The 14,471-nt window shown below is 35.5% G+C and overlaps 1 protein-coding gene across 8 annotated transcripts in view; it reads left to right on the top strand.

The window, feature by feature from the left end:
* PUS10 (pseudouridine synthase 10) overlaps positions 1-14,471 on the top strand; it is a 68,869-nt gene that overhangs the window by 34,557 nt on the left and 19,841 nt on the right. For all 8 annotated transcript variants that reach the window (XM_036028017.1, XM_028516322.2, XM_036028014.1 and 5 more), the window contains exons 5-11: positions 266-300; positions 4,089-4,200; positions 6,257-6,318; positions 6,618-6,663; positions 8,899-8,963; positions 10,385-10,470; positions 11,531-11,656. In XM_036028017.1, coding sequence (XP_035883910.1) covers positions 266-300; positions 4,089-4,200; positions 6,257-6,318; positions 6,618-6,663; positions 8,899-8,963; positions 10,385-10,470; positions 11,531-11,656 — 532 coding nt within the window. The remainder of the gene's footprint in view (positions 1-265; positions 301-4,088; positions 4,201-6,256; positions 6,319-6,617; positions 6,664-8,898; positions 8,964-10,384; positions 10,471-11,530; positions 11,657-14,471) is intronic.

Genomic DNA, 14,471 nt, shown 5'->3' with positions numbered 1-14,471 from the left:
CAGAAATCTGTAGGGAGGTGGGGGATACCCCTGTTGAATTCCTAGGCCACAGCAAGCCACTGTTGCAAAGTGACATCTTAACCTCATTTCTGATTGTAAATGAGGCTGAGGTCACTGCCACATTTCTGAACATTAACTTCTCTCCCAAAAAGGGGAGTTTGATTAGCAAATTAGTTAAGCACTTTAGTAATGATACTGGAACTTAATTTCAATAAACATTTTTTCCCTTTTCTCTTGTTTCTGGGTGTGACTAAATTGCCTACAGCATGCTGCATGGTTGCTGGTAAAACAGGAAATGGGGTAAGTAATTTAGGTAGGGAATTTTTACCACCATTTAAATATAAGCTACCTGATTCTTAAAGTACTTTTACTACTACTGTCTCTTTTTTTAGAGTGAGTTCACTGGCTACTAGATAAATTGGCACAAAGAAAATTTTTATAGTACAAATTTAGGTGTCAGCCTTGCTTAATTGGTTTATTTGCATAGCATGTTAGCAGTCTATGAAAAGATTCATTTTTTTGGTAGATTTAACATTAATATAAATACATACTTTATATTTATTTGTCAGTTATATAATGTAGTTTGGCAAGTTATTTTAAAATAATAAATTTTATACTGATTTTAGAAACTAAATTTGATAAACAAAGTCTCTAAACAGTCTCACATGTTCAAGTGAGAGTTTGGTTGCCACCTAAACTTAAAAAAAAAAGTTTAATTGTCCAGAGCTGGATTGGATTTAAAATTGGATTTTAAAACTAAAATTTCTCTACCAATTTGAAGGACCATGTGACTGCTGGAGGTTCCTGGGTGCACTGGAGAGAAAAGTTCAGAGAGAAGTATAGATGTCTGTATTAAAATCTAGGACTTCATTGAGTGATTTATTTAAAAAAGTGATCACTTAATCACTTTTTTTGGTTTTAGTTTGTTTTATATTTCACATCTACATTTTAAGGGGGGTAATAACCACATGTTTATCAAAGGTTTTGGAGGTTAGTTAGGTTAGTCTCAAATGCTTGTGATTCTGGCATAATACAATTTGATTCTATATTTGAGACATTTTTTAGTGTATAGAACATGGTATTTTCTGTGTGTGTGTGTGTGTGTTTGCTGTTATCATTTTTAAAACATTTGACATCTAAATGAAAAGAGGTCAATGCCCCTGACTAAATAGTCAGGTATTTCACATTTTATTATTATTTAAATAAAGTTTTTATTGTTGTTCAATTACAGTTGTCCCCATTTCCCCCATTGCTCCCCCCTGCCAATCCCACCCCACCTCTCCCATGTTCAATCCTCCCTCCTGTTGCCCTTGTCCATACATTTTCCTTGACTTAACCCTTCCCCTTCTTTCCCTCATTATTCCCCCTCCTCTCTGGTCACTGTTGAATATGGCATTTTATGAATTTTTTATTTTCCATCCACATTGCTTGTGAGTTGCTATTGTTATTCCTTATTGATGGATTTTAAACTAAGCTTTATTAGTTCTTCAAAAAGATCTTGTTCAATATTCAATATAGGGATATAGGAACAGCAAAAATATAGAAAGAACATTAATCTTTATCCTTAGTGTCCCTAGGTCATTTTACGTTCAAAAGATTGTGAAAGAATTGCCATTAAATTGCCAAAAACTCAAGGAATTCAGAAAAAATTGCATTGATATTTTTGTTCATCTTTGCTCTAGTTGGTAGTCATGTTGTATCTATAGCAACAGTGATTGCAATGGACATCCTCGTTAGTAGTTACCTGACAGAGGAGGGAAATGCAGTTACTAAGTACTAAATTGAGAGTGAATTTAACTTAATGACTGCTAATCCCTCTAAAGGACCATCAGGATATGTTAGGAACCTCTGTGAAAACACCTACCCTAAATTATACTATAAAAGTTATTAGTCACATTCAACTTGTGGGACTGAAAATCTGGCACTTTAAGTATTGTATTTTTTTCCTTATATATAAGGTTAAGGTTTCCAAGATGTGTTAACCCTTTCCCCTAGTTCTTTAATCCAGAAGGAAAAAAATACATATAGTTGAAGTGGGGTTTTTTTGCTTTATTATTTATTTATTTAAAACTGGACTGAGAAACTTGAAACATATTTCAAAGACTATGAAGGATAAAATACCAGTTTCCTGCACTGGCCAGCTGGCCCAACTGGTTGGAACCTTGTCCCATACACCAAAAGGTGTGTTTGATCCCCGATCAGGGCACATACCTAGGTTGTGTGTTTGATCCCTAGTTGGGATGTGTACAGGAGGCAACTGATGGATCCATGTTTCTCTCTCTTCTCTTGTTCTCTCTCTTCCCCCCACAACCCCCCTGCCAACTTCCTCTCTCTCTAAAAAAAATCAGTAAAACTATCCTTGGATGAGGATTAAAAAAAACACAGCTTTTGTAGCTCAGTGGATTGAGCGCAGGCCTGCAAACCAAAGGGTTGAGGTTCGATTCCCAGTCAGGGCACATGCCTGGGTTGCAGGCCAGTTCCCAGCAGGGGGTGCATGAGAGGCAACCATACATTGATTTTCTCTCCCTCTCTCTTTCCCTTCCCCTTTAAAGATGGGTAAATAAAATCTTTAAAAAAAAATACCAGCTTTCTTAAATACATAATGAGTAATATTTTAACCCATTTTTAGGATTAACTTTTGCTGCAGCCCTTTGTACTCTAGGGTATAATCAGTTTTTAAATAATTTTCCATTCTTGTGTTCTGTTTCAACTTTTTATCCTTTAAAATGTATTCTCATTTACTAATTATTTACCTTTCGATTGTGATGCTTTTAATGCAAACATCATTAAACTATTGATACAATATCAAGGTTGTCTTTTAAAATACCTAAAATATTTCTGATATTTAGGGAATTAGGAACAGTTTACAAAGCTCAAACACTTAGTGTTTGAATAAGTTCTTGCATGTAGAGAAATAATTTGATTATTTGTCTTGCTAGGGCTTATCTGGGTATTTCATTGTTAAATCACAGTACCAAAGCATATGAGAGCATTCCTTGTAACCAGTTACATTCTCAGGTGGATAAGAATGAGTTAGATAAACTCTTTCTTAATTTGCATTTTTAAAGGAACAATGGTCTTTATATATTTATTTTTAAAGATCAATTAAATTTAGCCATTAACTAAATTACTTTGTTTTCAACCTTTGGTTAGTATTTTCTTTTGGTGTTGAAGAATTAAATTATAATGGATGTTGACTCTAAGTAGTCATTTCTAGCAGTGAAAATTAGACATTTAAAAAAATGAGTCACAAGTTGGCTTTTAATATCTCTTATTAAAAGTAGCCCTGTGTATAGCCATAAGACTGATTTGAAGTTTTAATTATATGAATGATATGGGCTTGTTAGTTTATTATTGATACTGCAGTGTTCTCAGCAGAGTAGAACAGTTTTAATACTATCATACCATGTTTTTTTTTTTCCTCTTACCTCAGTTCCTTTCTATTACAATTTAGGTTGCAAACTAAAATCTAGAAGTCATAATTGGGACTTCCCCAAGCCTATCTGTTGGCTCATGAGTAGATTTGGGGGGAATGTCAGATTTTTATTCAGACGTTTATCTGATATTAAGTTGATGAGCATTTCAGAACAGTGATACTTTAGGATTTAATATTTCTTCAGAAGTAAAGAAAAGTACAGGTTTTACACTGATTTCCCAAAAGTAAATTTCATTATCAGGAAGAGAATAGATGTAAACAGTTTTAGTCTGGATATTATAATATGCAGTTTTGTAGTTTCTGAACAGTAAATAGTCCTCTGTGTCCCACCTTTCTGTATTCTGATGCATTTTATAAATTCTGGAATCTGGCAATTCTAGTTCAGAAAAACTCATTAGTACGCTTTCTGTATCTGGAACTTTGTAAACTGTCTTATATGCCATTTTGAAAAACAGTTTCTTGATTTTGCTAGAATATAAGGTTCATGACCTCATGAATTTTTGTCTGTTTTGTTTTCTACTTTTTAGCTAATGTGTAAAATTGTGCCTGGAACATAGTAGGCAGTTAATAAATATTTTTAAATAATTACATAAGTTCTTTTAGTGGAAGAAGTAAAGTTTTTCATATCAGTGAATTAATTTTTGTTATTCAGAAAGCAGAATCTGTCACTGGGAAGAAATGACATAGTTCAGCTAAAAGAAGCCTACAAATGGATAACTCACCCGCTGTTTTCAGAGGAACTGGGTGTTCCTGTTGATGGAAAGGTATCGGGTCATCAGCATTGTTAATTTTGTTCTTTAGTTTTACTAGTTTTACTTCATTATGTGGTGGAGGTATGGTTAGCCAAAAGAACCTTGTCTTTAGGTAATCCAATGACGGATTTTTTAAGCCTTTCAAATGTTAATTTCTGACAGTCTTAAATTGAGGTTAAAGATTTTCTTTGTTTTTTAAAAACTTCTCTGTGATCCAAGATTTAGAAGTGTGACAGGGGCATTGTACACTAATTCACCTTAAAAGGCTAGAAATGAATCTAAGCCTTTAATATATTTAAATTTTAATTGTAGAGACAGATTTACTGATGCAATGTATAAATAATGGAGCATGCGTAGAGTCACCTCTAGACTATTTAAATTTCCTTATTTGTGGCTGATCTTGTTTTCAAATATTTCTGATACATATACTACAGCTGATCTGTGCTGCCTGGCTGTTTAATGTTTGGCAGAGTCTGCCTTTGAAGCCAGACCACTTAGCCATCATCCCTGCTCCAGAGCAGACCTTGCCGCAGTCCCTGGAATGGACTGGACTCCAGTGAAGAGATCAACAAGTTTCCTGATGTGGAAACAGGACATATTTGCAGTTCATCTTAAGTTAGATTTTAATAGTATGGTCTCATTGCTTTGTCATTTTGCTTGAAGGAAATTCCCTGAATACCGGACACACCCCTAGTCAAGTAAAATCATAAAACCACCTTTCAAAATTAAGGAGTTAAATATTTTCTTCTTTCCCTATTCTGAATTATATAGCTCTGTCTCCCTCAGTTAATAAGAATAAACTGACTGTCCTGTAAACCGAATACTGAGAGAATAGAAAAATAAAGCCACCTCAGATAGTATAAAGAGGAAATGAGGTGAAAGTACTTTGGGAATTAGAGAAGTCATTGATGCAAAATATTTTTACATCAGGTTTTACTTTTGAAGCACAAATAGTTTTCTTACATGTTGAATCAGAACAGAAAATAGAAAACAAAGGCAGTAATAATGTTCTAATTATTCAGAAGGACTGAAGTTTTCTTGAGTAAAAAGAATGGGTTGCAATTTTAATTTTATTTTGTAGATTAGAATAGACAGCAAAAAAAACTATTATGATTCTAGGGTAGCTAATAAGCTTGCTGACAATTCAGTCCAATCAGTAAACACAGTACTCAATAAAAAAATTAAGATTGTCACATGGTATGGTATTCATACCTTTTTCTTAATGTGGAATTTTATATATGCTTTGTGGAAGTCAATGTACAAGAGTATATGAAATGAAACTGTGCTTTTTTATGTACAAGGATGTTTACTTTAGCATTTTTTTAATAATAGAAAAACTTACTACAACAAAAATATCCAATGATCCATACAGTTGAAAAGATGTCCATTTGCTTTATTCATTGAATAAAGCAATTATCCAAGAGTATGTTTAGTGTTCTAAGAAGTATATACTGTACATTCATGTTTATATTCATAAAAAGAGTTGGAAGAAAACACACCAAACTGTTACTAGTTCTCCCTCAGTCAAGTGATATAAAAAATCCACCCCATATTTGGTTATTTTACAATTTGTATGTATTCCTTTTGTAATAAAAAAATAAGATCTCTTTTAAAACTCAAATTTATTAAGAAATTTGAGCACTTTATAAAGGCTCAGACAGAGTTTTTAAGCATGTGAGTAAAATGCTTTTTGCTTTGCTAATAATTCTAATCACAGCACTGACTGGAACAATTTTTCATTTTTTTTGGTTCTCTTTCCAATTCCCTGTATTCTCGTTCATCCTCACACCTCATTTATATACACGTACAAAAATCCTACAACTTTATTTAAAAATTTCTTTTAAACTTGTTTTTTTGGTAGGATCACCAATGATTGAATTTTAGAAGTGAGAAAAAGAAAAAAGACATTTTCCTTTACAGCTGCTTTATGAACAAGTTGGTAGTATTTCCAGTTTTTCTTGTCATTCTTTCTGAGCCAGTCTTTGAGAGTTAATTTCAGTTTCCATTCATAAGTTGTTAGATGTTGGTTTCCTTTTGCTCATTTTTAAACTGTCTTTATAACTTTTAGAGCCTGTTTGAAGTGAGTGTGGTCTTTGCCCACCCAGAAACAGTTGAGGATTGCCACTTCCTGTAAGTCCCCACGTAAACAACAATGTCGATTGTATAACATTGTTAATGCCTTTGGTTTTCATGAAAATAGTATTGCTCCTCTTTCTAATCAAGTTCTATATCTGAACTTGTCATCTCTTAGTAGGTTTAAAATGTGCTAACATAAAGGACTAGGCAAACCAGTACAGCTTGTATAGGGAGTTATTTTGTCTACTCCTGATATCCTGAGTTTAGCATCCAGGTTGTATAAAATGTATTTGAATTATATCCACCCCAAAATAAACTCATTAACCTTTTATATTAACTTGAATTTTACTTAGACGTGCAATATGCCCAGATTGTTTCAAGCCAGCCAAAAACAAACAGGTAAGGATTCCTGGTTCTTATTCTTTAGTGAGTTTTATCTGAGCTGAATATTCAAACTAACAACAACAACAAAAGGTCTGCATTAGTAATGTGGCAATCTATTAAGAATCAGTCTTTAAATCTTTTCATTTTCTACATTTGTTTTTTATTTTTTTCTACTGTCAACACCTTTGTCTCTGGCTAGAAAGCTGGAACACGCAGTCATTCTCCTGTGTTTGTGTCACTGTCTGGCTTGTTGCCCTGATGTGGAATTTGAAACCCGGGTTTCGGTGATGTTTCTGTTACCCTTTTGGGAATATCTGACATTTAGATTTTAATCCCCAAAATTGTGTCATCTTGGAAAATCCGTGGGAAGTTCAATAGCATTCCAAACTTTTGTCTAATATCCATTTTCTAGCAATTAGTGTTTTAACAATTATTTTATTATTTTTTTATAGTTAGAAATAATAACAAGAATTTTATGCTACATTTGCAAAAAGGGCATATTATTAAAACTCCCCTTTACTGTCTGATGTGAGCTGGTCTTTATGTTAATGAGCAGATTAGCTGGCATTCACTGTTAGCTTCAGTTAGATAGAATGGTGTGGCATGATTGGCAAGCTTTCACGTCCCAGTGACTTAGCTGCTTTTGTGCAGGCTCAGGCATTCCTAAATTATTGACATCCATTTCACTGTTCTGGTTGTTAAAAAGAATGTTAAGTTGATTGTCAAAGATACTTCATTTGGTCTTCCTCGTCCTTTGACTACTTGCAGGGCCTTTTAGAACTGGTTAGGGGGTGGGGAGGAGGTGTTGTAACACTTGCTGAATGCCCTATGAAGAAATAATTAGAAATGCAAACCAAGCCCAAAGCAGTGCTTTCCTGCTTGTCTCATAAACGTTACCATGTTTGTTCAGCACCCTGAGGTTCACAGATGAAGTTGCTCTAATTTGGAAGCAGTAGACCATTGTCCCAAGCCCTGCTTCTCAGCCCTTAAGAACTACAGGAATTGATGCTCACTGCTTTGCCATACCAGTTGAGAAGCTCTGTCCTAATGACTATAAACCATATTCATATTGAAGATCTAGGTTTATTTTTTGTTATCTTTCAGTAAGTGTACGTGCACCAGCATCAAATCATAGGATAAGGGAATTTTTGCCAAAGCATCATAGACACCACACCATTTGGCCAGTGGGCATTGTATAGTGTATACAATGTAAGACTATATAGTATAGTCTTACATACTAAGTACTATACTAAGTACTTAGTATAGTATAGTAGTATACTATACTACTAAGTAGTATAGTATAGTATAGTATAGTATAGTACTTCTATAGTATAGTACTACTATAGTACTACTATAGTAGTATAGTATAGTATAGTAAGTAGTATACTAAGTACTATACTATAGTATAGTACTATAGTACTATAGTAAGACTATAGTCTTAACTGTAGTTTTCCCTCCTTACAGCTGGAGTAAATTGAATGACCTTTTGAGATTCTTTCAGGCCTAATATTTCCTATCTGAACAAACAAGCATTTAATTTTCAGTTCTAACCCTACAATACCTTGGGGTTCTCCGGAATATGGTTTAGAAAATCATTGCCTTGATGATAAACTTGAGATATTTTCATTGTGCCCCTTTTCAGCCAAATGCAATTTCTCATAACAGAAGAAGTAATTGTGATTTATCATAGCAAACCATGTGTATATGCACGAATTAGTTCTATATGCCTACCACGTGATTTGGCTTTTCTTATTTAAAAACCCCTAAGTGGGACATTTGTTGTAGATTGTCTTCTATTCACTGTAGTGGGTTTGTTTCCTTTGTGGCTGTTAAGTGATGTTGAGTTGCTACAGGCCAGGTAGGCTGGTTGGCTCTGTTTACCTTTTACCCCTACAGCCAACTCCTGAATTATATACTGTGGCCCCTGAGGGGATGTGGAGAAGAAAAGACAGATGAATTGATCTAAATTCCTCTCAAGGTCTGGGAAAAGCTATTCAAAGCACATTTCTTACAATGTCATCATTTTTATGTTTGAAAAATGCCACATTTTGAGGGGAGGAGGCCAAATGCAGAACTGATGGTATGAACACTTAGGCTTTACTTATTTTCTTGATGCTATTAAGTATTACTGCCTTTTAAGTATGGTTTAAAATAACACTGTAATTTCTCCCACCGTGTTCTTTGTTTCACCTCTTTTGTTTTCTTGTCTAGGTGATAACATGTCTTTTCTTTTCATTTTACCCTATATAGTCAGTATTCACTAGAATGGCAGTTGTGAAAGCTTTGAATAAGATAAAAGAAGAGGATTTCCTCAAGTAAGTAGAAGTATAGAAACAAGGAAGCATTGTGGAATTTTAGAATAAAGGGAATGTCGGTGATAGTCTGGATTATCTATCTCCAAGACGAGACTGGATGTGTTTCAGGGACCTTCAGGGACCACGATTGTGCCTTCATCATCATTATATCCTCCACCCCTGGCTCAGTGCCTGGCATGCAGTGGTAGTCAATAAATGTTTGGCAAATAAATTTGAATTTATGAATGAATCCAACTTATTTACCTTTTAGAAGAGGATATTGTGGTTAAAAGTGGGAGTTGACTTGCTTAAGATTTCAACTGGGTGACAGAGAGTAGGGAATTTAGAGCTGGGTTTCCTGACTCTGCAGTCAAAATTCTGCATTTTGAAAAAAAAAAAAAAAATTCTGCATTTTGTAGTGTTCTCCATCACCAGAAGAGGGAAGAAAAGGCTCAGGAGTTCCCCACTTGTTAAACTATGTTGAAATACAATAAGCCTTATATTTTAATTCTCAGTATGTTTGTTTTATTTAATAAAATATTATCATAGTTATCCTTCTAGGATATCCTTGAATATCCTTGAATAAATTTCAAATAATGCCATTATGAAGAAGGTTCTATATATTTTACTGACTAAAAATGAGCCTCAGAATGGAAATATTTTTATTAAATTTTAGAAAGCAAAGACACTTAATGTCTACAAGCAATAGTTCCTAAGATCCTAAGTGATTTCTTTGTTGAGATATCTTGGGAAACTGTATGAGATTTTCAAGCCAAGCATTGTGCCTTAAGTCTACATCTAGTCATTTACAGTCTGTGGCTTTGGAAGTTCCCAGATGGTAGACAGAGAATAAAGCCATGCATTGCTCCTGTCTGTCATAAGTTGAAGTTTCTTAGCTAAAAGGTCAGAGTCTGCCACATTCTACTTTTTTTTGGCTGTTTGGTCTGATTCCCAAGGTCATAGTTGAAACGAGAAGGAAAAATGAGAGATAAATGGTGAAGTATCCTCCCTTCAAGTGGGGCTCACTTATGTGATCAGTCTCACCGCATACCAGCATAACCTGATGATTGAGGATTTTTGTAAGCAGTGTTCATGGACAGCAAAATGTCTAAAGAACCTGGAGAGGCTTCTACTTCATATATGCAAATTTTTCTCCAAAGTCTCAAGGTTATTGGAAATTATTATTTGGGAACATGAGGCCTCCTGGGAATGAAAGGCAGTAGTAAATCAGGTCCTGATTTACTTGGTGTCTCCCTCATGTACTACAAGCAGTTCTCTAGAGGCCTAAAAGACAGTCTGGTTCCTAACCTCAAAGTTAGGGAGATGCTTAGTCCTCAGGAGACTCAGGCCCTGGGTCTTGGACAGTGCTGATTCATTGCAGTTATGTGGTTCAATATCATGTCTGGAACATAGTAGCTGTAAAATTTATTTTGTTTTTGCAGGCAGTTCCCTTGTCCTCCAAACTCACCAAAGACTGTATGCACTGTTCTTGAAATTGAATGCGCTCATGGTGCTGTTTTTGTGGCTGGTAAAATTTTTAGTCGACAATATACTTACCCTGTCAACTTACCTCCTTTCTGAAAAACTCAACTGACTCCTCCTCTCTTTCCTTCTTATTGTTGTTATTAGGTTCCGGTTAGTTACCTCTTTCAGAACTAGAACTGATAGCCAAGCTTATTTTAGATTGTGTGACATTCTTAATGGTCACTCAGGAGATCTGTTATTTAAAATACCATGCCAAAGGGAAGTGACACTTCTTAGGTTTTAATAGTTTTCATCAGAGATGGCCAAATGGAAATATGGGTAGATGTTGAGACCCAAAATGCATCAGGAGAAACACAGCCTTAGAGAGAATTTTTTTTATATAACATGAAAGCAAACTTGAAAACATAATTTTATTATCTGCAAAATGACTAAACACTGGCTTCTGCCTGAAAAAAGAAAAACAACTGTTGTATTGACTTTCCCAAGGGGTTATTTAGCGGACAGTTTTGTTTTGAAAGCTATAGCTGTTTTATAGTAATAACTGAAATGAAATTTATCTTTAGTTTTGGCTTTTGAATGAAATAGGGTAATGAAAGCTAGCTTCCTTAGGGTGGCTTTATTCATAAAGCAATTAGTCATATTCTGTTAGAGTGTTTTCTTTTAAATTGCAAAAACTTCAAAATCTTCTGTATTTGAACTCTTTGGAATACATTATCACCGATGACTGTTATATTGAAAGTATTATTAAGCAGGTATAAAAGCAGCAGTTGCTCTTTTTAAAAACATTATCCTTAGTGTGCTCTGTAGTATTATAACTTGTTCAGTCATCCAGTCAGATTAATAAATATATTGAGGATTCCTTTAGAACTCATTTAATGATTCATATCATGTCTAGTTATCTCTTCTATTGTTACCTTAAATATTACCACATAGTTATGTATATGTTTATGTGTTGGCTCCCCAGATTAGATCCATAAGTCAGTTGAAAGCTAAGCCTTGTTTAATGTCATAGGATATTGGCACTCAGTAATTAGTAGTTGCATTTCTTTTTATCCCATTGTGTTATATCATTTCATCCAGCCTACCTTATATGTCTCTGGCAGGGAGGTATAATAAATACTCCAGGAATCTACCACAAACTCCTTGGATAATTGATGGAGAAAGGAAGCTGGAATCTTCAGTGGAAGAATTAATTTCAGATCATCTTTTGACAGTATTCAAAGCAGAGAGTGAGTGTTAAATTATTCATGTTTTAAATGCATTGTCATTAATGAATAGATTCGTTGGAGGTGGCAGGGAAGATTTCTGCATTTTGTAAACTGCCACCAAGTCTGGGCCCCTTGCCTGGCACTTTCCCATAAACAACAAACATGGGATTGCTGTGTTTGAGCTTCTCTGACCTTGACTGGATTTGAGCCAAGGTATACAAGGATTTCTTTCCTTTTTCAAAATGATTGCTCTGTCCTGGCTGGTGTGGCTCAGTGGATTGAGTGCCAACTTGTGAACCAAAGGGTCGCTGGTTTGATTCCCAGTCAGGGCACATCCTGGGTTGTGGTCCAGGTCCCCAGTAGGGGGCGTGCAAAAGGCAACCACACATTGATGTTTCTGTCCCTTTCTTTCTCCCTACCTTCCCTTCTCTCTAAACATAAATAAACAAAATCTTACAAAAAAAAATGATTGCTCTTTCCTGGGGAAATTCAGAACAATCGAAACTACTTTAAATGAATACACTTAAGCTCTGACCTTGGGACACCTCTGCCTTGACCTCTTTTTAGGGAATATGAGGAAATTAAAGTACAGCTTGCACATTTAGTGCTTGGCAAATGCCTGGCTTCCATCATGGCCAATAGAATGCCCTCAGATGAAGTTTGAAGCCCAGAGAAAAGAAACCAACAGCTACCATTTCACAAAGACTTAATGGGAGTTGTGTTGTGTTTTAATTTCATAGATATTAACAAGCCCAGGTTTGTGGGATGAGTTGGATCCCGTCAGGTTTGTGTTTTCTTTGTCTCAATTGGCCTGTTAGGTCAAAGGCAGCATAAAGCTGCATGATTTCACCTAGGATTAAGCTAGAGGAAAAGGGTTAGCATTTCAACCACAGGAAATCATGTTGTACTTCAGGAAAAACTGGAGGCAGTGAATAAATAAATCACTTTTGAAATGGGTTTCCTAGAATAAGTAGAATACCTTTTTTTGAAGGATCAACTAGACATCCTTCCTTCTCTGAAAAACCTTAAGACAGGCTTGCTGTAGGAGTAGGTAGCAGGTGACTGAGATGAGAGATGTGGCTGTCCCTTGGCCCTCTTTTTTTTTAAATAAAAATTTTGTTTATTTTTAGAGAGAAGGGAAGGGAGGTAGAAAGAGAGGGAGAGAAACATCTGTTGATCGGTTGCCTCTCACGCACCCCTCAACTAGGAACTGGGCCACAACTCAGCATGTTTCCTGACTGGGACAGGTGACCTTTTGCTTTGCAGGATGATGTTCAACCAACTGAGCCATGCAGGTCAGGGCACAGTGGCCCTCTTTCTAAGGGTCTTTAAGAATTGTTTACTGAATAAAGAAGAAATTGACCTAGCAACCTAGTATTTTCCAAAATCTTAGCAGTAGACTCTGGGCTATTGTCATGAGCTTTTATCTACTTAATCTGGTTATTTTATAAGACTTACCCAAGTTATGAATAAGAGAAAATAAAGTTTTGGCCTAAAAAGTCTCTTTCAAACTCTCTTTGGGGCCACCTTACTCCCTTTCTGTAAGAAGACTCGAGAACCTTTCAGTTCTGACTATTTGGGTTCCAAGGAAGCCCCTACGATGGATAGGCCTACTGGGAGCTTCTGAAACAGCTGTATGTTTCACCCTTGCTATTCTGAAACATAGTTCGTTATCATTTTCCATCTGAGGGGGAAAAATTGTCCCCAAACTGAAAAGAAACAAAGCTGTGTGCTTAACACATATAGTTATGTGCTGAGGAAATTTATTGAGAGCTGCTTAAGAAAAAGGAGAGCTCTGACTGGCATACTCAGTGGATTGAGCAGCAGCCTATTAACCACAAGGTCACTAGTGGGGGCATGCAAGAGGCAGCATGCAACCCATCAATGTTTCTCTCCCTCCCTTCCTTCCTCCCTTCCCTTCTCTCTAAAAATGAATAAAATATTTTTATTATATGAATAAAATAGTTTTTAAAAAGAATGCAATAAAATATTTTTTTAAAAAGAGAAGAAAAAGCAGAGACCTCTGGGCCTCTGTGCACACTGGCTTCTTCTTGGGATAACACTTTGTTGTTTGAAATACCAGATTAAATGTTTCTTAGGTAAATTGCTTGTTATTTGTGTGGTTCCTATCTGACAACCCAGGGAACATGGTCCTGACCATTGTACCTCTAAGTCTCACAGCTGAATGAAAATACACCAGTATTGCATGAAGCAGCCTAGCTATTTACAGAAAGGTTCCTTCCCCTAAATGGAAGATACAGACTTGTTTTTCATTCACTTTATTAACATTATGTACTTGCTAATTCCCTGGTTAATGAGTAATAAACTTTGACACATTGTCAAAATCAACGTGTCTAAGAAAATTTTCCCCTGATACATTCATTACAACACTCACTGAATATTTATCAATTCTCTGCTGAACTGATATTTGTCAATTCATAAATATTTGTCAATTCTCTGCTGAAAACTGGTCAGTGACTAGGTACAGGATAAAGTCCAAACTACTGAACTTGATTGTCTAAGGCCTTCATCATCTGGTCTCTGTCCATCTTTTAGTCCCATTGCTTGCCCATGGGTGTAAGGCCCTGCAGACTAGCCAAACTACCTGTACAGTTGTGGATCATTCTTACCCTTGGTTCTATATTTGCTTTGAGACATCTGTTTCTTTGAGCAGAAGGCTCAAAGAACTCACAGGGTTCAGAAAACTCAACCAAGTTTTAAACCAAACTAAGTTTAAACTTGTGTTTCCTAAATGGCAGTGGCTCCTTTTCCCTTCTTTGTCCACTGTTATTCATGATTATATACAAATAAACTCTTCAAGTTTGCCCCACGAAGT

The sequence above is a fragment of the Phyllostomus discolor genome, chromosome 6, assembly GCF_004126475.2.
Source record: "Phyllostomus discolor isolate MPI-MPIP mPhyDis1 chromosome 6, mPhyDis1.pri.v3, whole genome shotgun sequence".
NCBI lineage: Eukaryota > Metazoa > Chordata > Mammalia > Chiroptera > Phyllostomidae > Phyllostomus > Phyllostomus discolor.
Note: the sequence above shows the minus strand (reverse complement) of the source record. Positions and strands in the feature narration are given on the sequence as shown.